Source organism: Elephas maximus, chromosome 9 (assembly GCF_024166365.1).
Source record: "Elephas maximus indicus isolate mEleMax1 chromosome 9, mEleMax1 primary haplotype, whole genome shotgun sequence".
Taxonomy (NCBI): Eukaryota; Metazoa; Chordata; class Mammalia; order Proboscidea; family Elephantidae; genus Elephas; species Elephas maximus.
In genome coordinates, this window is record NC_064827.1 from 18,253,746 (window position 1) to 18,280,712 (window position 26,967).

At 37.9% G+C, this 26,967-nt stretch overlaps 1 protein-coding gene across 5 annotated transcripts in view; it reads right to left on the reverse strand.

The window, feature by feature from the left end:
• Positions 1-26,967, reverse strand: part of PTPRD (protein tyrosine phosphatase receptor type D) — a 591,083-nt gene that overhangs the window by 208,789 nt on the left and 355,327 nt on the right. For all 5 annotated transcript variants that reach the window (XM_049896355.1, XM_049896354.1, XM_049896353.1 and 2 more), the window contains exons 5-8: positions 18,444-18,632; positions 14,749-14,859; positions 11,048-11,317; positions 7,479-8,060 (exon numbers count right to left, since the gene is read on the reverse strand). In XM_049896355.1, the coding sequence (XP_049752312.1) occupies positions 7,479-8,060; positions 11,048-11,317; positions 14,749-14,859; positions 18,444-18,632 (1,152 nt within the window). The remainder of the gene's footprint in view (positions 1-7,478; positions 8,061-11,047; positions 11,318-14,748; positions 14,860-18,443; positions 18,633-26,967) is intronic.

Genomic DNA, 26,967 nt, shown 5'->3' on the forward strand with positions numbered 1-26,967 from the left:
AACTTTTACTAACCCAAAATTCTAGTCAATAACTAACCTCTTAGTTGCCCTTTATCCACTGTATACAAGGCTGATGTTGTCATGGCTGCCATTACATTGCTCTTGGCCAACGTGTACCCTGGTGGTTGGTGTTCATGACTTTCTGGCTGTTAAATATTACGATCATGACCCCTGACATTCTGGCACATCTCAATGTGCTTTATCTGAACATCCATCCATAATTCCAGAAGTTAACATGAGAATCTCACGTATATTTAATAAAAATCTAGAACAACAGTACTTCCCACCAGAGGGAAAGAACATCTAAAGTATGTTTATGGCAACTTGGACATGAACATTCATAAACACATATAAAATAATGTAAATTATGAATGATGTAGGACATCTTAATTTTATTAATCTTAATTCTTTAAGCATCATTTTCAAGGAAAGGAGGCCTTTCAGGATGCAAAAAGTATTGCTTTTTTTTCTTCTTCTTCTTTTATAGTCAGTTACCTCTCTGTAGTATGACTTTAAAAAAATGCCTTTTATTTAAAGAAAGATGAAAAGTCTTTCAGAGTTTGCAAGAATGGTGTCTAGGATCCCTAGCAATCATTTATTCCCCTGTCTGGTTTGTCAACCTGTGTGTCTCGATATGTGTCTGTGTGTTTGTATCTGTGTTTATGTGAGTCTGCTATCTGTGTGTTAGTATATATATACACTGATGTTTACACGGATGCTTAAGGCTACCAGTCATCAGTGCTTCTTATTTCTAGTTTCCTTCATCTTTTCTTTTTCCTTTTTTTTTATCACGTCTTGAGATTCTCATTCATTTGATGCCTCCAGGAACACAGTCTCTGAGCAGGTTATCTATTTTTTTTTTTTAAAGTACCTGCCCAGTAGGGGATCTAACACAATCATTCAGACTGAGACACGGGGACAAAAGAAGATAAAAGATCAAGGAGCAAGCGAAGGAGGAACTGAGAGAAACAAAAAAAAAACAAACAGGCAAATAGTAAAACAAATGGAAAATACATTACTTCTAAAAGGGAAATACCAAAAGCACAGGCAGGAAGGAGCATCAAATGGAAGTTGAGAATGATCAGACAGATGGCAAAATTATGATTGGGTTCTAATGTTCAGATGATGAAAGAGCTTCTCAGCCTAAAAATACACTTGCAATGCATACGTATACAGTGACTTCCCTTTTCTCTGGTTTTATTCCCTTCTGTTTTTGCCCCCTTTCCAGAAGTCTGGGAAAGTCTTCCCTTGTGAGAACTCCTGACTCAAACCAAACTTGAATGCAATATTGTCAAGAAGTAAAAATGTGGACACTGTTGAAGCATGGCTCTCAGGATAATAATTACTTGTTACTTATTTCCTCTCTGCCTAATGGTAGTAATAAATTATGTGACATTGATTGAAAACATCTTGGAAACCTAATTAACTTCTTCTTACTTAGATTGTTTACTTTTTGCTTTTAATTTGTCTTGAACTAATTCCCAGTGTTTCATTCTTGTGTAGTGACACCAGCTTCAACAGATGTTCTCATTCTGTTCAGGTCTATTAATAAGAGTTCCCTCCCTCTACATGCAGCCCCTGGGTGGTGCAAACAGTTAAGCACTTTACTAACCAAAACGTTGGTGGTTCAAATCCACCCAAAGGCTCCTTGAAAAAACGCCTTCCGAAAGGTCACGGCCATGAAAACCCTATGGAGCACAGTTCTACTCTGACACATGTGAGGTCACCATGAGTTGGAATCGACTAAATCAGCACCTTCTAAATTATGACGTAAAGCAGCAAATCAAAGTGCCTGAGTGTGCATCGTCGTTTTTTACCCTTAGGCAAAGGAAGTGGTAGCTAGATGACTTGATGGTAAATCTCCTTGGCTAAAATACAGGGATTTTCTTTCTCTGCTTCCACAGGCCCTTCTTCTGAAGTGGTTTGAAGGGTAACGTCATTGACTACAGGTTAAACTTGTGGAAACACAAAAGCCCAGGCGTGCTAGGTAGAGAACTTAGAGTAGTGAGGTGAACCATGTGGGCCTAGGGCCACCTGAATGGGAGGGCTGTGCTCCTTGGCAGCAGATTTTGGCCTTGTGGAAACAAAGACCCAGTCTTGCAAGAGCTTCTGGCTTTTCAACAAAAATTGATAATCTTCTAGGAAAAATAGTTCCATTTTGAATGACTGGAAACTGATTTTTTTTTTTTATTTTTTAACTCTGTGAACTAAAAGGTCTCTATAGGCTAAATTCTATACATGGACCAGTGCTTTAGATTATATTTTTATTACAGCAGGCTCTCCACTCTTGGAGCTCATTCAACACCGACGGGTGCCGCTACTCGGACTTTCTTGGAATTGAGGGTTCACCTAAAATATATCACCTCCTTGGGTTGTTCTGTCATTTTTGAAATAACCACCTATAAAGCAGATGACTAAAAAGGGGGGAAAAAAGCTGCAAAATTTATGAATTTATCTTTAAATTCCCCAAACATATTTTTCCTAATGACCATAATGTATTTATATAAGAAAAGACTTCAGGACACTCCAGACTTTCGTATTTGTTTTCTCTGTACTACGTAGAGACACAGGGATACTTCAGCTCCGCTAACTGGCTTTTTATAGCTAGAAGGTGCCCTGGTGGTGCCGTGGTTAAGTGCCTGACTGCTAACAGCAAGGCTGGTGGTTCAAATTGGGAGAAAGATGTGGCAGTCCTGTAGGGTGTCTCTGTCAGTTGGAATCAACTCAAGGGCAACAGGGTTATTGTGACTATCGAAGTTCAATTTTATATTTCCACTCTATCCATGTTTTATATATAAAATATATTTATGTACTTATTATCTCTGTATGCATATATCGTATGTGCACATAGATATTTATATATTTAATGTTTCACAGTCTTTCCACATCACACTTTCTTACTATCATTCTTTTACCTTTACTGACTTCTTCTTTGACATCTATGTCTATCTTGTAGAATTTTTCTCATCCATTAACTGAGCAGAACTTTTATGAGAAAATCTCAGATTCTGGGAAATTCATGGGAAAGGGCCAGAGAGGGAAGAATGCATCCAGAAGTTCAGTACACCACTCCACATTAAAAAGGGAGATGTGATAATACTGGTCAGAAACCAAACCTACGATCTAGATGTGGAAAGCGAACATGAAAATGGAAAACCCATTACTGCTAAAATGTCTTACTTTAATAATATACATGTTTTAAAATGTGTATATCTAGCCTATTGATAAATGATCATAATAACAATAAAAATAACAACCAGAATTAGAGTGGTAGAGTACACAAAACAAAATTTAGAACTAGGAGTCTGATATGTAAGTGGCCCAACTATATCACTGACGAAACCAAAAAACCCAACTCAGTGCCGTCGAGTGGATCCCGACTCACAGCGACCCTATAGGACAGAGTAGAACCACCCCATAGAGTTTCCAAGGAGCGCCTGGCGGATTTGAACCGCTGACGCTTTGGTTAGCAGCCGTAGCTAGCACCTAACCACTACACCACCAGGGTTTTCTATCACTGACAAAGTACTTAATACATAGGCAGCTGTATCAATCTTACTCAACTGTCATTAAATATCAAGAAAAAAGTTAAATCTTATTAAAATTGTATTTATAATCAGAGCTCCTTTAGTCAGTGGTGAAACTAGAGAAAGCCATTTAAATTGGACTTGCAATTTTGGCTATTGGAAATCAGTCTTTTTCGGACTTGTTTAAATAGGCTTGTTGACATACACTAATGAAATGATTTATAAAGTTCTTGGAACCCTAAAGCACAATGTTTCTAAATGTCACGGTTTTATATTTTAACAAATATTCACTGCCCAGAATTTGTAGTATAATAACCATCTCAAAATGTTAAACACTGATATTATTCATTACTATTTAGTAAAAGCGTATTTTTATTTCCCTTCCAAAAACCTATACCTATTGAAAGATACACACATAAATTAGCAGACTTTTCCCAAAATCTGTTAAGTGCTTAGAAGAAGCAGAGGTCAGATATGCGTTCTAAAAAAAGATTGGAAAGAATACAAATAAGAATTTTTTTTAATTTAGAAGGCCTTCACAATTACCATGAACTTCAAGCAACATCTGTTTCAATGCATATGTTTAAACATGTAATTTGCCACATTTTTTTTTAAATCAGAGTTCTATTTGCACCTCTTAGAAAATAAGAATACCCTGTACATACCAATTGCCAGTGAGTCAATTCCAACTCATAGCAACCCTACAGGACAGAGTAGAATTGCCCCATAGTGTTTCCAAGGAGCAGCTGCACGGTTCAAACTGCTTAGCTTTTGGTTAGCCACCAGGGCTCCAAAATAAAAATAGTTACCCCCATATTCTAAGTATATAACTAGAAAGAAAACTATACAATGCCCCCAATCATTCCTGGTTGTGTTTTCTAATAATTTTTTTCCCCCAGGGCAATATAAATCCTTTTCTTGTCAATGGCCATACATATTCAGCATATTTTCCAGGTAAACTAAGTTCAAGTGACTGTAAGCTAGAAGTCAAATGTATGGGAAACTTGAGAGGCTTGACTACATTTCTAGAAAATCACCATCTGAACCAACATCTTTTTGTAACCTATACCCTTTAAATGATTCCTTAAGACTGTCACCTGCATTAATATTTCCAATAAGGGAAAACTCTCTTTGTTGAATATTTCACTATCCTCAGTTTACATCAATCTGTGTGACAAGTGGAAAATCACAAGTGACAGCTTCTCCCTTAAATTCACTTTGACCCTAAATACTGTTTCTTTGGAGTCTGATTTCAAACAAAAGTGGAATGCTTGTTTCAGGGAATTAAAGATAATATAACGAAGAGAACAACTTTTAGATGCCAGAAGAAATCAAAATTTACAGCTCTCTGGATCAATGCCATTTTCCCAAAACAAAAATAAAAGATACCGCTCTCTTTCCCTCCTTTCTCTGTTTGTTTATATTTATTTATGCTGACTGTGATGATCAATATCTATCTGCATATGCACATGTAAGACAGATTTTCCAATATGAACGAACAAAAAAGGACTAAAAGAATTATTTGATAAAATACACAGAAAATTAAAATATACTTGTGAAATTCATGCATATCACTAATCAGGAAATTTTAGTAGGTTTAAAAAAGATATAAAACTACAGAGAAAATAAGCCAATCTCTAAATTTGATATAACCTTTCTAAAAGGATATTTCAAAATGTTTTTATATATTTTTGCCTAGCACCGATCCTAAGAGCTAGCTAGTCAGCAAGAAGAAAAAGGAGAGACTCAGCATTACTTACATCAGAACTAACATCGGAGTATTTGGCAGGTGTCCACCAACATTAAATGGCCTTTGTTAATTAAGCCTATAGAATGGATCAAATCACTGTGCTATCTGGAGGGTTTTCGTAGCCTACAGATCTTGGCAAACCCAAGTCATTATGTCATTACATATCTGCTCAATCAATCGGTATTAAACATACAACCATTACAGGAAGGTCTTTGGGAATATCTTAATGTTTGAAAGAGTTAGTCAAACAGATATTGGGAACAACTGTTCTAATACACTCATGACCCATTTGTCTAGATTTTCTATGTTCTGTCATTAAATTAAATCAGACCATCAGAAAGCAGAGTCTCTGGATCATATTAACTCAACTGCCCTCCTCACAATACTACCTTCACTGAGTTAAGACTGAATGTTATATTATGCCCTCTGGTGATGTAGAAAATCAAAATATGGTATCTCTCTAAAAAGCAGTTCTATATATTTCAATAAATTGTTACTGAAGGCATTGCTCTCCGTCATTGAATGTTCCGCACCCAAGAATTCTCACGGGCCTCAACGATACTCATGTTTTAGTTGAATTCAGTTCCAGGAAATACTTTGTTTTTTAGAAAACTAAATCATTCTGTCATTGGAAAACAAAAATTGTAAACAAAATTTTGTCGTTAGAAAACTCAGAGCCAAATCCAATGACCAAGTATAAAAAACTTTGATGAAAAAAGGTATTCCTTCTATTTCTTCCAGATAGACTAATTTTATTTCATATTTAAATGTTTTACTACGCTTTTGTATTAGGGTAATCTAATAGCCACTTCAAGTATTTCAAAAGCAAAGGACATCACTCTTAAATAAAAACATGAATAAACGGCACACTATGCTCTTCTCTCCTGTTCCTATGTTTTTACTGAACACCTAGGAGGCACAAAAATGCTAGAACTATCACATTAGCAAATTATTAATTTGAAAAATAATGGCGGTTAAAAGTATCCAGGGTTCCTGGATTTAAATTTTGCTTCACATTTATTAACTATATGACCCTAGGCCAGTTAATGAATCTTTTTTTTTTTTAATCCTCTTTGAGCCACAATTTCATCACTATATTTCATTCCTAGGACAAGCAAAGAATTGCTCCTGTACATTGTAGATACCATTTCCAATAATATGGTTCTTATATAGATTTTTCAAAACAAGGCAATGGTAGTTGACATCTCTGAGTCTTTGTTTCCTCATTTGCAAAATGTCAAAATACATACTTTATAAAGCTGTTATTATAATTAAAAAAGACAATATATATGCTTAAAAAAAAAAAAAAAAACGCTTACACTGATTAATTCAAGTTTAAGAGGAACCAACACAATTAGGAGTCAAATAAGCAGGTATTCCATGTTCAGGACAAACTTTTGAAGACAGCAACTATTGTGTGTTCCCAAATTAAGGCAGGCCTATTACTCTGAATCAAAGACCAAGGAGGTTTGACATCCTGTTATGAAAATAAAACCATTGGTAGGGTCATGTTTTTCTTCATAAAACAGTTTAGCATCTGCCCTAAAAAACCAATAAAATGGGTGAAGCAGATTCCAAAGTGTGATCTTAGATCTTGGCAACTGTCATTCTTCATCCACGGAGGCCACTCAAGAAAATTAAAAAGCCATTCAGAGTGTATTTATTTTTAAGCAATGTAGCTTCCTGGTGAACAGAAGCCATTTCAATAGTGGAGGCCCCTTGACAATAGGTTTTATTTTTAACTTTGTGTTGAACCATCGTATCTTACAAAAATTATTATTTTTTTTTGATATGATAGTACCAGAGTAGCTAGTTTATTTTCCAAATGGTGCATGGAGGAAGCAGCCATCCGCCTCATGCAGAAAAGTCCTCAAGTTATTCGGGTACACATTAAAAAGAAAGCATGCTGAACACACCCCTCTTTTGTACTGCTTAGAACAGTCACTTCATCTTTAAGGCACCTCTGCCTGGTCCTTTTCAGATGTCTTCTCTTACTTAACCCTTCCCTAGCATATGAGCTTTCTACCTTTACTAAGATTGTACAAAAATTATTTTTAACCGCCTCATTTTCAAGCCCTAAATCTCAACAATTAAAATTTATACTATCTTTGTTCTTCATTTCTTCTTTTTTTCCCTACCATCACTTATCACCAACCCCTCCCTCCTGCCACACACCCCCCTCCACCCTGAACCAGACTTACCTCCTGTCTGAGTGATGACCTGTATGTCACTTGAAAGAGGACCATCCCCAATTGAGGTAAAAGCCAGGACTTTGACAGAGTATGTCTTCTGGGGCACTAAGTTGCCAATAGTAGTGATTTGGCTGTCAGCTACATTGTGTTTCATCCAGTTGTTGACGTGCTGGGTGGGGTCCATGGTATAATAGACTCTATATCCTTGAATCTGGCCATTTGGCTCTTCAGGTTCCTTCCATTGCACCAAAATGGTGGTCGAACTCAACATCCGAGCCTGGACATCCCGGGGGGCACTGGATGGCGCTTGTTCTGAGGTCTGTGTGAGCACGGGCTCACTGGGGGGCCCCCGCCCAATGTTATTGACAGCAACAACCCTGAATTCATAATCTGAGTAGGGGCTTAGTCCGGCAACACTGTAGCGTGTGGTTGCCACCCCATCGATTTCTTTGTAAGGTTCCTCAGAATTTTTAGGTTTATGCTGAATGATGTAGTAAGAGACGGGCTCAGGGTTCCCAGAGTCCCACGTCAGTGTGATGCTTGTAGCTGTGCTCTCAGTCACTACAGGAGTTCCTGGAGGTTTGGGTAAGGCTTGGGGGAGAAAAAAGACAGTGACTACCCTTCATCTCTCAGATGGTACATGTATTGATGGACTCTACTATTAGAATGACAGGGCTATGAATCAACTGAAGATTGAACTAGACCAAATTACAGTGAAGGGTAGTTTTCTAAGTCATCAGGAAAATACAGGGAGACATCCACGGATGACACAAATTCCATTTCATTAGGCGGACAATATAATGTTGTATTTAAGAACATAACCTCCAGAGTCACGCTGATTCCCAGTCCACCATTTCTTAGGTATATAATCCTGGATATATTTCTTAACCTTTCTTTGCTTTAGTTTCTTCATGTAAAAAATGGAAATCATATCTGTGTTACAGGAGTTGTATTGTACAGCTGGGTAGCTATTTCACGGGTTGCTCTGAGGATTAATGACGTAATTCAGTAGGGCTCTTAGAATGTCACCTGACAGTTCTTTTTAAACATTAGTTGCAATTATTAATAACAATAATAATCATAGTAGTAGTAGTAATTCTTATTATTATTGAAAAAACTTTGCCAATTGGCTCTTTGCTTCAAGAAAAAAAATGATATAACTAAATACCAAGGATCTCTGAAAAGGACAAAATTTGGAATAGATTAAAATAGAATTAATTACTAGGAATGAATGAATGGTATCTATATTGATTTCCAAGTTGTCAGACATAGGTAACATGAGTAAAATTTTCTCATAAATAATTTTAAAAAATTTAACATAAAAAAAATAGTAATTTCAAATTAATGTTTGTTTTTCTTAATACTAAAAAATCACCAAAGGAATTAAATTAAGACATATTCAAAATCACCTTTTTAAAGTATTTATCAACATAATAAATATGCATTCTATATCAGCAATATCTGAGATAACCCAAAACCCACCCAGTGCCCTCGAGTCTCATAGCGACCCTACAGGGCAGAGTAGAACCGCCCCATAGAGTTTCCAAGGAGCACCTGCCAGATTCGAACTGCCGACCCTTTGGTTCGCAGCAGTAGCACTTAACCACTACACCACCAGGGTTTCCTCTGAGATAACAGCACATGTCAAATATTTGCAATTAAATCCATCTTTTCTCAAAATGCTATTAATTAAGAATACAAACCATTTACATAGGTGGCTTCCCATGTAAGTGCTTCCTTACCCTGGACACTGTATCTGAAAGGCAGTGGTATTAAGGTACAAAGGGGAATTCTACCAGCTGACTTTATAGAGGACACCTGGAAGGTAATACTCATCTAATCAGCCCATTTATACCCCCTTTCCTTGTCAATATAAAGGCAAAAAGTATGACTCTTCCTAGCCTGCCAACTTTTCAAGAGCAGCAAACTACACTCTTCAAGCTGCTCTTTTGGCTTTCATTTACTTTAGTTTCTTGTCTTCAAGATTCACTTTCCCATTTTATTTATTTTGGGAATAGAGTTGGGAGGGAAGCAGGAAGAGTCAGGAAAACAAAGAGAAGTTAAACAAGATATCATTTCACGCGACTCCTGCTTTTGAAACCTTTAAACTCTTTAGTAAACTTTCAAATATTGAAAGTTGGAATGGTTAGTTATGAAAAAGTGATTCAATATTGCCTATTACTCTCAGAACTACAGAATGAAAATATTTAGCCAAGGGAGTTTACCAAAAATAATAAGGAGAAGGACATTTGCTCAAATATTCTGACCTGGCAATTTTTAAGAAGTGGGTGATCCAGATTCCCCCTGGATGTCTTTCTGAAATTTTCAGGCAAATAAAAGCATCGCTAATTAAAAGTGCACTTACTGCTATTAAGCTGACATTACTGGTTTCACTAAGTCACATATATTGCACAGTATAGGTTGTGGATGTAATGTATAGGTAAGAACAAGTCTAATATTTTAAGGACATGCGATACAACATTATTGTTTTAAATAACTATAACCGTTGAGGTTGGTGTACTTTTGTTCTTATGTTAAATTATTACTGCTATGTGGCATATGTTTTATATATATACTTAACTGAGGATATGACACCAACTAAAATTATTGTGAAAAATTTATAGATTGGTGTGTCTTGCATTTTCTAAGATTATACTTCCTAGAAAGGGAAGGTAATTTGTATTCATTTTGCAGTAATTCCAGACATTTGGGAAGACCTTAAGTCACCCTTAGTTTGACCTAATTTACTAAAACTTTCTAGAATTCTACAAACCCTGGTTAAAAACAACTAGCATGAACTCACATTTTTTTTTTTCTTTGATTCAATACTATTCATGGAACATAGTGCTTTGGTTATATTTAGCACATTTATTTCAAGAAAAGAATATTTCTTGAGCACTCCATTTGTACCAAGTGAAAAGTAAAGCTAAAACAAAACAGAATGCTACTTGCAATTTCATTTTTAATGGGGGGTCCATCAAAATTTTAAAGCATCTATTATTAGACCCAGAAGAAAGACCTGGCAATTTGCTTCCAAAAAATCAGCCACTGGAAACCCTATGGAACACACTTATACTGACACACACAGGGTCACCCTGAGTTGGAAAAGGCCCGACGCCAGCTGGTAACTAGTTATTATTAGACCACGTTGATTTAAACTCTTTTTTTTTCTCTCTCCCTCTATCTCTTGCCTTCAGGGATTTTTAAGCATATAGTAACATATACGTGAATTTTTCTAGCAAGTGACTCTTACCAAGGTTCTAGACTAATAGGAGGCCTGTACACACCAGTCTTGACAAAATGGTTGACCGTGACTAGCATTCTTCATCTTTCTCATTGGTACCTGGTCCCAGGCTGCTGTTAGATATTTGGATGATTATTGCTACTTAGGCTGCCAAATTTGTTAAGAGCAAATCTGCCTACCTAGATATATGCATCTTATATGTACCACAGATATGATTAGGATGTACACATCTGAAACACTGAGAAATCAATGGAATCATTTCAGAACTCTGAGGAGAGACTTTTTGGAGGCATAACTCAGGTGGCTTGAATGTATCCAGACCCACGGAGCGTACCTTTGACAGTGATCTGTGCTATTGCTTCAATGACACCCAGTGTCGACATAGCGACACAAGTGTAATTTGCTGACTGTCTTACATCATTCAGTTCTAGGACATTTCTTCCTATTGGCATATCATCTTCAGGTGTCAGATCCTCTGCCCCCAACATCCACTTCACATAAGGCATTGGTGACCCCACGGCCACACAGGTGATATTAACGCTTCCACCTGGCATGATTTCATGATTGGTGGGTGGGATAGAGAATCTTGGTGGGACTCGGCGAACTGGAACAAAACACAAGGGAAAATAATAACATATACGCAGCAAGAAAAAGGTTGCTTGGTAAACACATGACATGCACAGTACAGACACAATTAAACAATTTAAACATATCATGGATTGTCCAGAAACAAAACATAGAGAAAAACTGTGGATAATACAGACCATACAAGTATGGTGTGTGTATATACACAGAAAGTTTTATTTTGTTTAGTCATCGATATCATACACACATTCATACAAAAGTTTATTAAGACCTACAAGAACCCCACAAAGAAAATAAAAATTAAAAAAAAACTATCTACAAACTAATAATGCACAAACATCATGCATACGATAAACACACAAACATATACATGCATGCATCTGAAAAAGATTCTGTGCATGCATGTATATGCAGAAAAGGGGACTAGAAGGTCACCAGCCAAGTCTGAGTTGAGAATCAAAACCAACTTCAGGGCTGGGCACTTCCAGTTGATGTGATTGTACATGTGGGACTGCACTGTCACATCCCAGCCCTGAAAAACATCACCTAGAGTACACTGAAGTGCAATTTTATTTGCTTTCAGGCTCAGAGTGGACACAGCCTCAAAACCTCACACTAACACTGGAACCAACACAAAAATATATACATTATATATATATATTGGTCACAGAAGAAGAAACAAGGCCAACACCAGCAGAGATACTGGATTGGGTCATGCAAGGCATGCACAGGATGGAATCTCAAGACCCAGGCTTAGGTCCATGGGAGCATGGCTGGAATCCAAGACAACAATGACAGCAGAAGAAATAACAGGGGGATAGAACTAAACACAAGGGGCAGCAGTAACACACGTTGATTGAGACAGGGATTTAGGGGATGATAGGGTGAAAATTGGGAAGATATTAGATTAAGCTCAGGTTGTTAAAGGTAAGGTTGCAAATTCAGGAAGGGAGCTGGGGATTTCACATTCAGGATTCCGTTCCGTTTGTGTCTAAGGTGAAAGAACATAAATGACAACAAAATCTAGGGAGCGGCTCTTTGTGCCCACATTCAAATGGAGGGACACTGGACCTAAAACACACAGCAGAACATGACATTCAAAGAAGACATCATATTAAAGCAACATGACACAGATAAAATTACCAAGCAATAACAGATCAGTGTTCCTGCTTCAGACAATCTGCATGTTTATGTGTGTTTAAATACACATGTCTCGGATACAGTTCATGGAGAGGGTTAGAGACAAATAGGTTTCATCTAGGGCTTTTAATTGGCAGATTATTACACCAGGAGTATTTTAGATCGAGAGGTTGATCATTGGAGTACACCTAAATACAGATGATAAAGTCGTGTATAAAATTATAAATAAACTAAAAAACAAGCAACCACATAACCCCAGGAAGATAATTAATAGAGAAATAATTCTGTCTGGAAACTTTTGGGCTGCACTTAAGGTCAAGACGAACCTCCGTTGGTTCGAGAGGGCTCACTGTGATGGCCTCATGAGTGAATGACAGACACAGGAGAAGTAAAGAGAGAGCTAGGCATGCCCCCTGCAGCCAATTCACAGAGGTCACACGAAGCAAGCAGGAGCCAGTGTAGACTTTGAGGTACCAAAGGACATGTCAAGAAAAATGGAGGAGAGTTTAGTCTTCATGCTTGGGGTTAGGGGAGCAACTTGAAAAAGTCATTCTATGGGCAGCAGGCATCTGTGTAAGACCGAGAGTAGAGAGGGGTGGGAGACGGGAGGAGTGGAGCAGGAAGGAAAGCAGGAACACTGACCGAGTTCACCAGGCCTTAGAGTTAAGTGTTACCAGTTAGCATGCACCCAGGCGCATTCTCTCCCATCATGCACCAGTTAGATACCACCAGCAAGCACCGGAAGCTATGGTCAGGGCATTCTCCGCTAAAACATACCATTAACCAAAAGAAGACCACAATGCAGCTACATTCATTTCATTTGTATTCTTTTGTTATTGGTTTAATTAATAGTTTTGTAAGGTGGGTAAAAAGTAAAAAACACACCAACCTTCTCGCAGCTCTGAGGGATGTAGGGGGTTTGATGCAGAACACAATGAAATGAGGAAAGGAGAAAAACAAGGGAAACACAGAGAGAGTAAAAAGGCCAGATCAAGGCTTTCAACTGCTACTTGAACATCTTTATTCGCTCTAGTTAATGAAGATTAACTACCTCAGCTGGAAAAGTTAGCAATTCCTCACAGACTAACGCGGTATTAGAAACAATAGCTAGCATCATTTTGAAATTTTTTCCATTGAAGAAGGTACACATGCCTCATGCAGCAAAGGAGGTCACCATTGTGAGAAAAAGGGCCAAGGGGCTTTCAGACAATTTAGGGAAGAAATGCTTTTCTTCATATCCTCCCACCCAAGACTCCAGAGAAAGATAGCAGAGGACAAGATTCCCAAGGGAAATATTATCTCTAACAAAAATTTCAAAATCAAGCTAGATATTTTCCTAAGATCCCACTCTACTCTAACAAGCTGAAGCCCTCTCAGCCTTTGATCTACCCCCACCTCCGCCCTCTGTCTTCTGTGGTTATTCACAGAAACCTAGACCAGGGATAAGAACATTTCCACTGGATCAAAAACTACAGAACCAGCTTTGAGAACCCCCGGAAAGAAGAAGTACTTCTTTCTAGTTGAAATGAAAGGCAAAGCCATTCATAAGCTCAAAATTTAAGCATTTCTATTACTTTATGAGAAGTTAGGAATGCATCCTCATAATTCATTCTTGTCCCAAGGACAGCTAATGCTACTTAAAAAAATATATATATAATCAGAATTCCATGGCAAGGGAAAGAATAAAATTATTTTCAGTTAAATCATAATAATTCAAACAAATATTTGTGTGTGTGTGTATACATACGTTATATACATCCACAGATATACATACTATGTGTTCATAAATAAAGTATAAAAAGAAGGAAGAAAACACAAAGGTGCTATTTGCATGTAGCATTCTATTTTCTTTAACACAGCAGCTTTATCTGTGCAGCTCGGCAGCAGGGGTCATGAAGACACAAACACCTCTATGCTTAGAGTTGCATAAAGAACTGATTAGTAGCACACCGAGCCATTATTTCAGGGTTTGATAAGGAAACAGCAGAGAAACAACAGAAAAAAGAAAAAAAACCCCAAACAAATGCAAAACAGAGTTCAATCAATGCAGTAAAAATAGAAACCAAGAAGTAAAATGCAAATATACTTACAAACTTGAAGCCTCAGGATAGATTATACTCAAGAGTAGTACTTTTTCTCAACAACAACATACTTAAACATGTTAAATCTCTATTTGCTGAAATGGTTCAGCTATTATAACTGCAACCAAATTAGTGGGTTAAATGCTGACAGAACAACACAGGTCCTGTGGGTATCTCAATTCCCCGGAGCATGAATGAAGAACCGATGCCAAGGTTACGTCTTTCCTACCTCTGACATATAAATTGGCAGGGGCAGAATAGCGAGTGCCCGCGCTGTTGGTGGCAACACATTCATATTTTCCTTGGTCGGATTCTTCGCTCTGTTCGATCTGAAGGGCGCCTGTATGGATATAAAATATATTGCCAAAGAGATGGTCAGAGAAGGCTTTCTCAGCTCAGAAAGCTAAACCTCTTAACAATATGAAAAACCCTGAAAGTGAAGGTCCGCTCAACGTCGTTTCAATCTCTTGCTAAGGTGCACAGACAGAAAATGATGTGATGAGAAAAACATATAGAGATTATTTTTTTTTTTTACATCATCAATGCTAGCATAACAATATCTCTTTTCCCAAACAAGCCTTCTAGTCATAATTAACACTCTTATTTCCTAGACTAATAAAATGAAGATGGGTGAGACTGCTTCAAGGAAGTATGGCTTTTAAATAAAACAAAAGATTAATTTTTTTGTTTTTGTTTTTGTTTTGTCTCATTTTGGTACCAAAAGTGGCGCAAAAGATAGGTACGCTCAAAAAAAATACCAGGCCGGGTTTTCAAGAAAGTCTTCTGTGGAAGAAAGCCAAAAATTCGCAGCGATCACAAAAAGGCTGCACAAAGCGAAAAATGAAAATTAGTCATTAGACATTATCAAAATATAACTGAAAGAAACAAAACTCCCTTAAGACATGCAGATGTTTTAAGAAAAGAAAGACAGTTTGCCACGACTTACAATCATTTTATTACATTTGCTGAAAAACAAAGAGCAGTTGAATTAGAAGATTGAAAAAAAGTTAAAAAGCATGGCCTACGCCAGCGAGGAAGAGCCGACCAACCACTGCTTGAGGACCTTGAGATGGATCCCCTAAGACACCCATTAAAATCCACCAGTGGGATTAGCAGTGTGGTGTCACAAAACCCCAAGAAAAATATAAAACAAGAATTACAAAAGAAATGAACACCGAGTCAAAGTATGAAAAACCAGCGATACCACATACCACCAAGAATACTGAGCACCTTTTGTTTCCATAGCCTGAAGGACTGAAGATCCAAAAATCCAGAGGCGAGAATTCCAAGAAAAAAAGAAGTGGGGAAAAAAGCATTGCTGTCAGGTTGTAGGCGAGTGGGAACGGGTGGAAAGGGGAGTCATTCTTTGACTTTTAAGACATTAAGAGAAAAACAAATTGAAGAACAAAAGCAAAAACCTTTTGAAAGATAAAGACAAAAAGCTGATGTTCCAGGCTGTCCTTCTGCATGTCTGCCACTGTTCTCCAGACCATCTTGGCTTTGGTCCAGAACAAGAACAGCTAAGGAAAAAAAAATGATCTTTTTTTTTCTCCAGTTGGACAAAAAAAAAGGAAAAAGAAGAAAAAAAAAAAAAAAAGAGAAAAAAGAAAAAGGAAGAAGAAGAAAAGGAAAAAAAGAGGGACAGATGGTACGCTGTGACTGGTCTGTGGTCTAAAGACCTGGATATGCTTTCTTTGAAGCATATCACAACTTAAATAATTGTTTCCAGAAAGAAAGAAATGAACAAAACAAAGAGGAAAGAAAAAAAGGAAAGGAAAAGTCCACAATATGAGAGTCACTGACCATAACCAAACAGTACAAAGGGAAAAAAATAAAGTTGATGGACGTTCTTGGAATGGTTTTGAAAACAGGACAAAGATGAGAGGAATGAAAGGACAGAAAGAATGAGTAAGATCATTCTGTGAACGTTAGTTCAGCACTCTTACCTCTTATTGGTGTACCACCTGGGTGGATAATATGAATGCAAATAAGATTAGAAAGAAGAAGCATTAGTACGAGAAGAAGGAGGCTAGGGCTGGGGAGAAGAATTAAATTAGATTTACAGAATTCAATAAGGTCTTAAAAGAAACTTGAATTACTATACTGGTAAAAACAGGAATATATTAGATAGTATTATTAGATCATAAAAGCAAGTTGCATTATATCACAGAGGGCAAAGACCTCAATAGGCAGCATTGCCTTTCTCAGGGAAGCAACTGAGTTCTTAGCTCTGGGGTTATACAGGGTTAGGATTATATCTCATAGGCCTCATATTTCTTAAAAAAAAAAAAGAACTATACAATATTTTTAAAAGCATAGTTTAGGAAAACACTGGCTAATCTACTTAAGTATATATATAGATACGCATGTATATATATATACTGTTAAAGGAAATACTGAAGACTCACTAGAAACAAACACTGCTGATTGGCTCGTTTTATGCTACTTGTTATGCTACATTTGTGTGATATAACTTGTGCACTATTTTATTTTTCTACACAGTGTTCTTAACGATAACATTTCTGTGGAGGTGTGCGTGTGCGTGCCACTATGGAGATCTGCTGTCTACGCTGACAGTTAGTAAAATGCATGCCATGCATTTTATTAATAATAATAATATTCTGAATATGGAAATTAGTGGGGGTGAAGTGCACTTCGGAACTAAGCACTTACCAATAGATTCTGGAGATTTAAATACGGAGAGAAGAAAGACAGCATAAAAATATTATTATATTCCTTATAATTTGGTACAAATTTTTCAGAATTAAAGCTTTATATACTAAATCATCTATGTTACATGTGAATTAATTAATTCTTTATTTACAATAACAGAATGCTCATCTACACAATTCTGCTGACAACAAGCAAAAGATGCAGTTAACGAGACGTTTTAACATCACAGGACAGGTCAAAAGCTGAGAATTCTGGGAAGACAGGCAGTTAAACAACTTAAGAATTCTATATCAATATTACTACCAATGTCAAAGTAAACAGCTTATTAATACTTGTCCCCATGACATTAACTAGGGACAGGCTCTAAAACTGAAGAAATTTAGAATTATCACTACTTTTAATCTAAAGAGAGCAAAGGAATAAACTTGGGGTGGGGATGGGAGAGGGAAAAAGGACAACGGGTAAAGAAAGAGAGAAAGCAGCGAGAGCTGGAGTCTACACCAAAAGCAGACTTCTGTAGATCCAGACACTGGAGGGCTCAAAAACCTTTAGTGTGGGCGCACACTACTGTGGATAATGTGTACAACAGCTCGCTCACAATCACAATAGTTATTAACCGAGATCCCCTCCTTCCATTGGCACTTTATCAAGGATTTTCTTAAAAAATACATCCAGTTACTCATGGGATGACGTTTCTGTGCTTTATGTATTAGGGAAAAGAACGCAGCTGTGCCCAAACTTACTGAACTTTGGTACTTTGATGTGATCAAATGTAGAAAAGAGAGCAGAAAACACGCTTTAATAAAATCGAATCATTTTAGTGTTTAATATGAACATTTCGGTTTTTAATGGACATAACCATTGGAACGCCTTGCAAGCTCTGAATGAAGTCCAATGTTGAAATAAATTTTTTGCAAAAGGAAACAGAGAAAGAAGAAAGAAAGAGGAGAAAATGGATCCATCAAATACTGCGGAAGAGCAGTAAATTAAAAAAAAAAAATTATCAAAAATACAGTCACAGCAGTGAGCAATGTGGATTGAACAGAAGCTGCAAAACACACAGAGAAGGAGAGAAACAGACTCTGAAACGGGCTATGACATCACAGACATGGACAACACATTAAATAACAGAGAAAGAGAAGAGGGAGAAAAATCAATACCTAAAAATTAAAATAAAATAAAAGAAAAAGAAAGAGAGAAAGATAAAAAAAAGTTCTCTAGGAGTTAGTGGGAACAGTAACAAGACCCTACCTGATCGTAACTGCTTAATACGGCCATTATTGTTGCTTGTGTCGACAGGTAAGAAATCTTTGAACCAAGTGATTTCTGGATCTGGATTCCCACTGGCTGCACAAAGCATGGTGGCAGTGCGCGTACGCTCCACCACCTTCAACTGTGGGCCCATGTCAATGGTAGGGAAGCCCCTGGGAATTTGATCTTCTGCAAGACAAAAGGTGATACAAACATGTTATCAGAGCAGATGCCCCAGAATCAAGAGATATTGACCACAAATTGTTCCTCTTATCCTATTCAGTATTTGTTGAGAATCTAATACAAACCAGGCAGCACTGCATTACTAGATTCGTTAGTTGTTAGTTACCACAGACCCCGTGAACTACAAAATAAAACATTGTCTGACACTGGGCCATCTTCATGATTATTGGTATGTTTGAGGCCATTGTTGTGGCTACTGTGTACTGCTTTCCAACCTGGGGGACTTCATCTTCTAGTACCATATTGTACAGTAGAGGTCCCCACCTTACAACGTATTCAAGTTATCACAAACTGCACGTACAACCGTCCATATTTTTTTTGGTACCTCTTATTGTTAGTAATACGTACTATATACAATGTTGCAGCGCACAATTTCCTGATGCTTTATTCTCATGCCAAGCCCCGAAGATGAAGATCGGATTTATAAACATATGGATAACAAAAGGTGATAATAATGAAAACTAAAAAAAAAAAAAAAAATGAAGTGTTCAACTTACGTTAGAACCAACTTAAGAGAAAGTCATTGGAACAGAGCCATATTGTAAGTCGGGGACTACTTGTATTCTGTTGTGACCCACAGGGTTTTCATTGGCTAATTTTTGGAAGATCACTGCCCCTTTCTTCCTAGTCTGTCTTAGTCTGAAAGCTCCAATGAAACCTGCCCACCATGGGTGACCCTGCTGGTATCTGAAATACCAGTGGCATAGCTTCCAGCATCACAGCAACACACAAGCCACCAGAGTATGACAAAATGACAGACCGGTGGTGGACTATTAGATTAGATACAGTTCAAACGTGATCTCTGACCAGAAAAGCTCACAGTGTATGTTGGAAGCCAACAGACCGCCCAAGAGCTTGGACACTATGTGACAGAGGTTACAATGAACGGATGTGGTAAGTTCTCTGGCAGCACAGAGGGAGAGGTAATTACGACATTTTTGCCTGAGAAAGTCAGCAAGTACCAAGAGGAGGCTCAGAACTGAAATGAGCCTTTAAGAACCGCACTGGGTTTTTTTCTTTAAGAACAAGCAGAGTTGGCCAAGTCAAAAAAGGAAGAAGGGCCCTTTAGAAAGAAGTTGTTACATTTCTCTTATAAATACGTTTAACTGAAAGTGTAGGTTTTTTTTTTTTTCCCAACACAAGCGTAAGATTCTACCTGAACAAATTGCTTTGTAGGAAGTTTCATTTGCCATACTTTTTGCATATAAATGTGACCACATAAATAACGCACCCATACATACGAGGCACAGAAATGATGAAATTGAGTAAAACGGTTCTGGCACAGTTTGTGCGTTATTAGCGAAAAAATACGGTAACCAGAAAACTGCCTAACAGTTTCCCTTACAAGAGGCAACAACGAAAGCAACTCTCCATTAATGACACAAAGACATACATATTCCTTAGGTGAAGAGAATGTCTCCCTCTATCCCGAAGTCCTGGTGGTGCAGTGCGTAAGAGCTTGGCTGCTCAACAAAAGGTCAGCGGTTCAAATTCACCAGCTGCTCCTTGGAAACTCTATGGGGCAGTTCTACTATATCCTATAGGATCACTGTGAGTCAAAATCAACAGCAATGGCTTTTTTTTTTTTTAATCCCAAAGTCCTGAACCATTTCTAGTAATTAAGAAGCAGAAATCTCTCAATGCTGAATCTTTAACTCATCTAAAGTTTACTTTTCCCCATCTCCACATCCAAATTGCTCCAGCTCTCGGATCTTGAGAAACTGAAGTCCACTGAAATCTAAGCGTAACCCATGCCAGTAACCTGCATTAGCAGTTTTCCAGCCACGATCAGAAAGGTATATTCTGTCCAAGCATGGGAGGGTTTTTAATTATATAGGTGATAATTCTCTAAAAAAGAATTTGGCCATTTATTTGAAGAGCATTAGGAAACATTTTGACTTCCATTTGGGTTGGGTGTTAATTTAATCAATACTTCCTCATAACCACTGATGAATTTTCATGAGTCGCTAATCCCAGAATGACTCAAAAGCACAGGTATCAATGAGCAAAGCAGTGATAATCATCAGATATGGCACCTAGCTTCTCCTTGGAAATGTCCTACAAGTTATGGTATGATCCCGTGAATTCATAGGTGATCCTGGGAAACCCGCTGAGGTCTAAGTGACTTATAATTTCTGATGAAGAAGCTCCATTTTGATGCCACCATTATGCTGTTAGAGCCCAGGTGGTGCAGTAGTTAAGAGCTTGGCTGCTAACCAAAAGGTCAACAGCTCGAATCCACCAGCCACTCCTTGGAAACCCTATAGGGCAGTTGTACTCTGACTATAGGGTTGCTATAAGTTGGAATTGGATTTATTATGCTGCCGGTAAAGTCTAGGCGCTATCCACTTTCTCCCCTTTGTAGCCTGTAAGGAACACTCAGTTGGTTAAGTCTGTCGAGCAAGGTCCTTTAAAGTCAGACTCCATTTTTTCAGCCTCATAGGAATCACCTCCCCATCAGGAAACATTTCATCTATCCACACTGAAATTCTTACCACTCTCCTGACAAATCACATTTAAGCCAAAAAAAACCAAACCCACTACCATCGAGTTGATTCTGACTCATAACAACCTCATAGGATAGGGTAGAACTGCCCCATGGGGTTTCAAGGTTGTAAATATTTAGGGAAATAGGCTACCCCATCTTTCTCCTGCAGAGCAGCTGGTGGGCTCCCAACACTGACCTTTCATTTGGCAGCTAAGCACTTAACCACTGCTCCACCAGAGGTCCTCCAGACAAATCATATCCATGGAGTATTCTGTGCCTCTAGAAAACCACCAGCCAAAACCACCTTCTTTGTTAAGCTTTTCCAAACTTCTTAAACAAGTGTGCTCTTCTCCATCTTAGTGTTACCATATTGCTGAGGACCTAATCCACTGTCTTGCGCTTATCATTTATCACTGGTTTCTACTTCTACACCATGAGCTGCCCCATGTCTCATTTCACCCAATTTCCTTGCCACTAAATTAGTCTGGATTATCAAATTTTATGAAAATCTCCAGTGATTACCAAGCTTATATATGAATATAAGCCAAACAAAAACCAGTTATCATGGAGTCGATTTCAACCCCTGGTGACTCCATGTGTTTCAGAATAGAACTGTGCTCCACAGCATCTTCATGGCTATGACTTTCAGAAGTAAATCACCAGGCCCTTCTTCTGAGGTGCCTCTGAGAGTCATTTGAACTGCCAACCTTTTACTTAGTAGCCAAGAACTTAACCATTTGTGCCATTCAGGGACACCTACATGTGAATGTTGTTAGCTGCTCTCCAGTTGGTTCCAACTCATAGCAACCCTATACACAAAAGAAGGAAACACCGCTCGGTCCTGTGGCCCTCTACTTTACCAAGCGTGAATATATGTGTGACTATATACCAATTATTACGGAAAATGTTTTCCCACTTCACGGATTAGTACAGTGGTAGTTAGACGAATAGCTAAGAAACAGAAAGAGGTTTTGAACACTGAAAGAATGCCAAAATATCACCAAAGAATAAAGCTTCCAGGAATGGGAAGGGTTACTGAACAACAGGTTATTATAAGGTAAAACTGAGGGACTAATTAATTGGGAACAGTGTAGGCTGTGGCTTTCCTACTGGGCAAGACTGAAATACTAACCATTTCAATCTGTTCCATTACGATCTAATACTAACCTTTTGTGAGAGATTAAAGGAAGTTGCAGCAAATTGGGTTTGACACCTGGATTTACTACAGGATATTTTGCTGCCATTCAGTTACTTAAGGTTCCAAAACCCACTGCCTTTGAGTTGATTCGAACTCACAGCAGCATTATAAGACAGAATAGAGCTGTTTCACAGGGTTTCCAAGGGTGCCAATCTTTACAGAAGCAGACTATCATACCTTTGTCCTGAGGAGCAGCTGGTGGGTTAGCAAGGATTAGGGACTTATAAAAAAAAAAAAAAAAAAACATAAAAATAGTTAACTTTAATGAACTACATTTTACTTAAATTGAAAGATACCTGCATGGCTGGGTTGTCTTCCCCACCTCTCCCTACTCTTTGTCACCAACATTGTACCTTGTATCATCACACATCTCTGACTCCTCAGCAAAAACCCCATGCCTGGTACCAAGTGTGCATTTTGGAAACATCACTTGAATGCAAGCTCGTGAATGCTCTTGTTTTCCTATGCTATTAATTGAAATGATTCCAGCCTGAAGTCATCCAAGAGCTACCAACTACATGAGTCAATGGTGTCTTTGGAATCTGTTGACAGGAATGGTCTCACAAGCCAGAATTAAAGGACACAGCTCTTGCTACATTCTTTACATGTGAATACATACACACCCTCAGCCAAGCAGAGGTCTACCATCAACATGTGTCAGAAACAGTGGCGAAGAACAGAATTCCAAGACGATTTTTCAAGGCTTACAATGGAGAGTTAAAAATTACAAGTGGGATGAAAAGTATTGTGCGAATTAGGCTATGCTAATTTTAATAATCTATTCCACTTGAATTTCATCAGGCTGTCCTTTATGGCTTTAAAGGCTTTGATAATGGATTGACGTCTCTGGAGTAGTTTTAATGTGTGGGGACCAAAAAAAGACGACTAGATCAATAGCTGTTGTACCACACACATTATATTACTAAACATCTCACTTGGCAGCTACTAACACAAAATGCTTCAAAGGATAAAAATAATTTACCTCAAGTGCTCTGAAGTCAACTACACTGTCTTTGTTACCCAGAAATGACTTTATGAAAAAGCTCTAAGATTTTGTTTTTGTGTTTTCCATTTAGATTTTTAAAATGACTCCCAAAGCCACCATCTTAGGTTAAAACAAACAAACAAACAAAAAACTTGGGATTCCTGAGCTGTTTCTGTGTTTCCCAGTCCTTTGTGTCTCCCAATAGTGTTCTAATGACTAGCTGCATTATTAGTATGCATAAATAATGCTCTCCCAGTCATTACTTCTCTTTTACAAGTTCATCTCTCTGAAGAGCTAAGCCAATGGTCAGTACTCATCAGAGGCAAGTGTCAAAGGCTTTTTGAGATTGTTGAACCACTTACTCAAGGATCTTGCCAAAGAAATCTAGGTTTAATAACCATTTGGAAGAAATACAGTCCTCACCTTGGGAAGAGTTGTCAAAGTTGACTTGTGCCCTACTGCAAGCAGCCTAATCCACTGCCATGACCTTTCTTTTCCTTCTTGGCTCATAAAGAACACTCTAGAGCCCCCTTTTCATAATACAAGTGCACAACAAAGATAATTCTTGCACACTAATCAGAGACTGTAAAGACCATCCCTTTCTTATTTTTAATAAGGGTAATTAAATTCCATTCATCCCCCCCCCCCTTGGAACAGACCCTCTTTGCATTTTGTTCATTTAAGTTTCATGAGCAACATCACAATATAACAGATTCAAATAGCCAAAGCTGTTACACCTTGACAGTTGTGGCTTGTTTCCAATTTGACTGTCAGGTATTTGGCAATAAACCCTAGTATTCAACATAAAACGAACTGTAGAAATAATGAAATTTCTAATTGGAATGCTTATCTCAGTGGGTGTAGTTTAGGAGATGTTAATTGTTTTGTTTTGTTTTAATTTTTTCCACCCTCTACGTTTATTAGTGATTTATATAAAACTGCCTTGGCCATTTGATAACATCACTTTTGACAGCTCATCAAATGTGTGGTACCAGGAAGTTGGGAATCATATCAATATCCTTTATATTTTAGCCACATAAACTTCCACAGGAAAAAAAAGCCACTATCAGAAATTAACAAATTTTCAATACGTTAGTAGTTTAAACTTTTACATGAAGTAAAAAGAAAAACATTTTGTCCTATTCATTAATGTGTTCATTAAGCTTTAAAGTGCCTTACTTATCACTGTTCCATATTAATATTCAATCATGCAGAATTAGCTACTAATTCATCAACAATTTAAATCAGACTTGACCTTCACAAAGCCATTTGGTTTGTCATTTTGAGAGGCTATTAAAGGGCACATTACTACATACTTGTGCTTAGTGAATCATAGAAGTCATACATACTTTGTTTGGAATGGCAGCTATAATAGACCTGGAAATATAGCACATTCTTTGAATCTGTTTGGTGTCTTAATAGAATATGTTGATATGAAACTTCCATTATGCAAAGAGAAAAATGAGGGTCAGCATTTTCAAGAGTTAACTTCCCATTGCTGTACAACTTTTGTTAACAACCCCTGATCTGCCCAGGATTTGAAAGGAATCTATGGGGAGAATATTCTGACCCTGTTTTGTAGGGAGTCATGCTTTAGGTATCTGCAACAGATCAAGTAATAGCTTTTTCATAATTTGCTCAGTTAAATCGCTTTCATTGTTCATCCATAAACAATTTTCATGATGCTCTTACTTTCGCTCCAATTCCGCAAACACTGAACCTCTCATATTTGACAGGAAGCCACACAACTCTAAATTGCCTGCTAAGGCCACAGCCCCCATCCAAGGTGGCCTCAAGAAATGCTTGCGTGATGTTGCTAGGGCTCTTGCCAAGTGTATTCAACAAACCTGACCCTACTACTGTGGTCCCAACTTATTTCAAAAAACTTTACAATGAAGGGAAACCCTGGTGGCGTAGCAGTTAAGTGCTAGGGTTGCCAACCAAAAGGTAGGCAGTTCCAATCCACCAGGCACTCCTTGGAAACTCTACGGGGTGCCTGTCCTATAGGTCACTATGAGTCAGAATCAACTCGATGGTAACAGGTTTGGTTTGGTTTTACAATGAAGGACTGTTTGCATCATGCAAACAGAGTCTCAATTTTTCAGATTCCCAGCATTTACGCTAGTAATGAAAAATGGAGTCAATTATATCAATGATATGCTTCTTTAAAATCAGTACTAAAAGATGTGGCAATTATACCTAAACATTTAGACAGAACAATATAGAAGTTATAGTGAGAATGCAAGAGCGGTAAAGCAAAATCAGAACCTGAGGGAAGAGACACACAGCTATTTTGAGGGGAGAACTCATCCCTTAAAAATCTTTTTTCTGAGTTCCAAACAGTTTGCTGCGGCTCCACTTTAAGCCCTCTCACTCAGTAAACCAAAAACAAACCAAACCCACTGCCATCGAGTCAATTCTAACTCATAGCGGCCCTGTAGGAGAGAACAGAACTGCCCCATAGAGTTTCTAAGGAGGGCCTAGCAGATTCGAACTGCCGACCTCTTGGTTAGCAGCTGTAGCACTTAACCACTATACCACCAAGGTTTCCCTCGCACTCAGAGATGTTAAAAATAAAACCCTTATTATAATCAGTATGCAAATTCAACTTCTTATAAGTTTATTGAGAGCAGGAACTATGTATACTGCCTCTATAATCTTCAGTGTTCAATTATCACTTGCTATTAGACTTGGAGTCCCTTGGTGGTGGAAATCGTTAATGCACTCAACTGCTAACCGAAAGGTTAGAGGGTCAAGTCCATACAGAGGTGCCTCAGAAGAAAAGCCTGGCAATCTGCTTCTGAAAAAGCAGTCTTTGAAAACCCTATTAAGCACTGTTCTACTGTGACACACGTGGAGTTGCCATGAGCTGGAGCTGACTTAATGGCAACTGGTTTATTAGACTTGTTCTGCAAGCCCTGGCAACCATTTCAGCACTCACTCACATGGCAGTTGTGCATACCAACTGGGCTTATTCAATGCCACATATTTAAACAATTAATTGGCCTCCCCCAATTTGACTATAAGCCTGTAAAGGGCAAAAACAATCTTATAATCTCTTTCCATTTTTTTTTTTTTTTACAGTGTCTTGATGTACTATAAGACATACATATGCAAAAGTAGTTGTTAGTTGAGTGTTCTCTATTTTTATGACTTATGGTTTTATTCAATCAGTAAATACGACATTTGTCGGCTGTGATGTACAATTGATGTTTGGCTCCTTCTTCAATTTATTGCAGCTACTGCACAAGGAGTCCACGATTCAGTTCCTGCTTTCTTAATTCTACAAGCAGCATTTCCTCGTACATTGGTTGCACGTTTTGTACAAGTCAAAACTGTAACCGTGACAAAATCTCACGTGAAAACTAAGGAAACTCATGAGAACACAGAAGAAACACGTATCAATACTCTACTGTTCTCCCATCTCTTATAATAATGGAATTCTTGGTGTTCATACTAATGAAAAAACCCAAAGGAATAGCTAGTTGTATGCTGAAGCGAACACTGGGTCTTCTTTCACTGACTGGAGCGAAGTATCCGGATATATTAAAGAGGGAGCTCTAGTGGCACTGTGGTTAAAGTGCTCAGCTGCTAAACGAAAGGTGGGCGA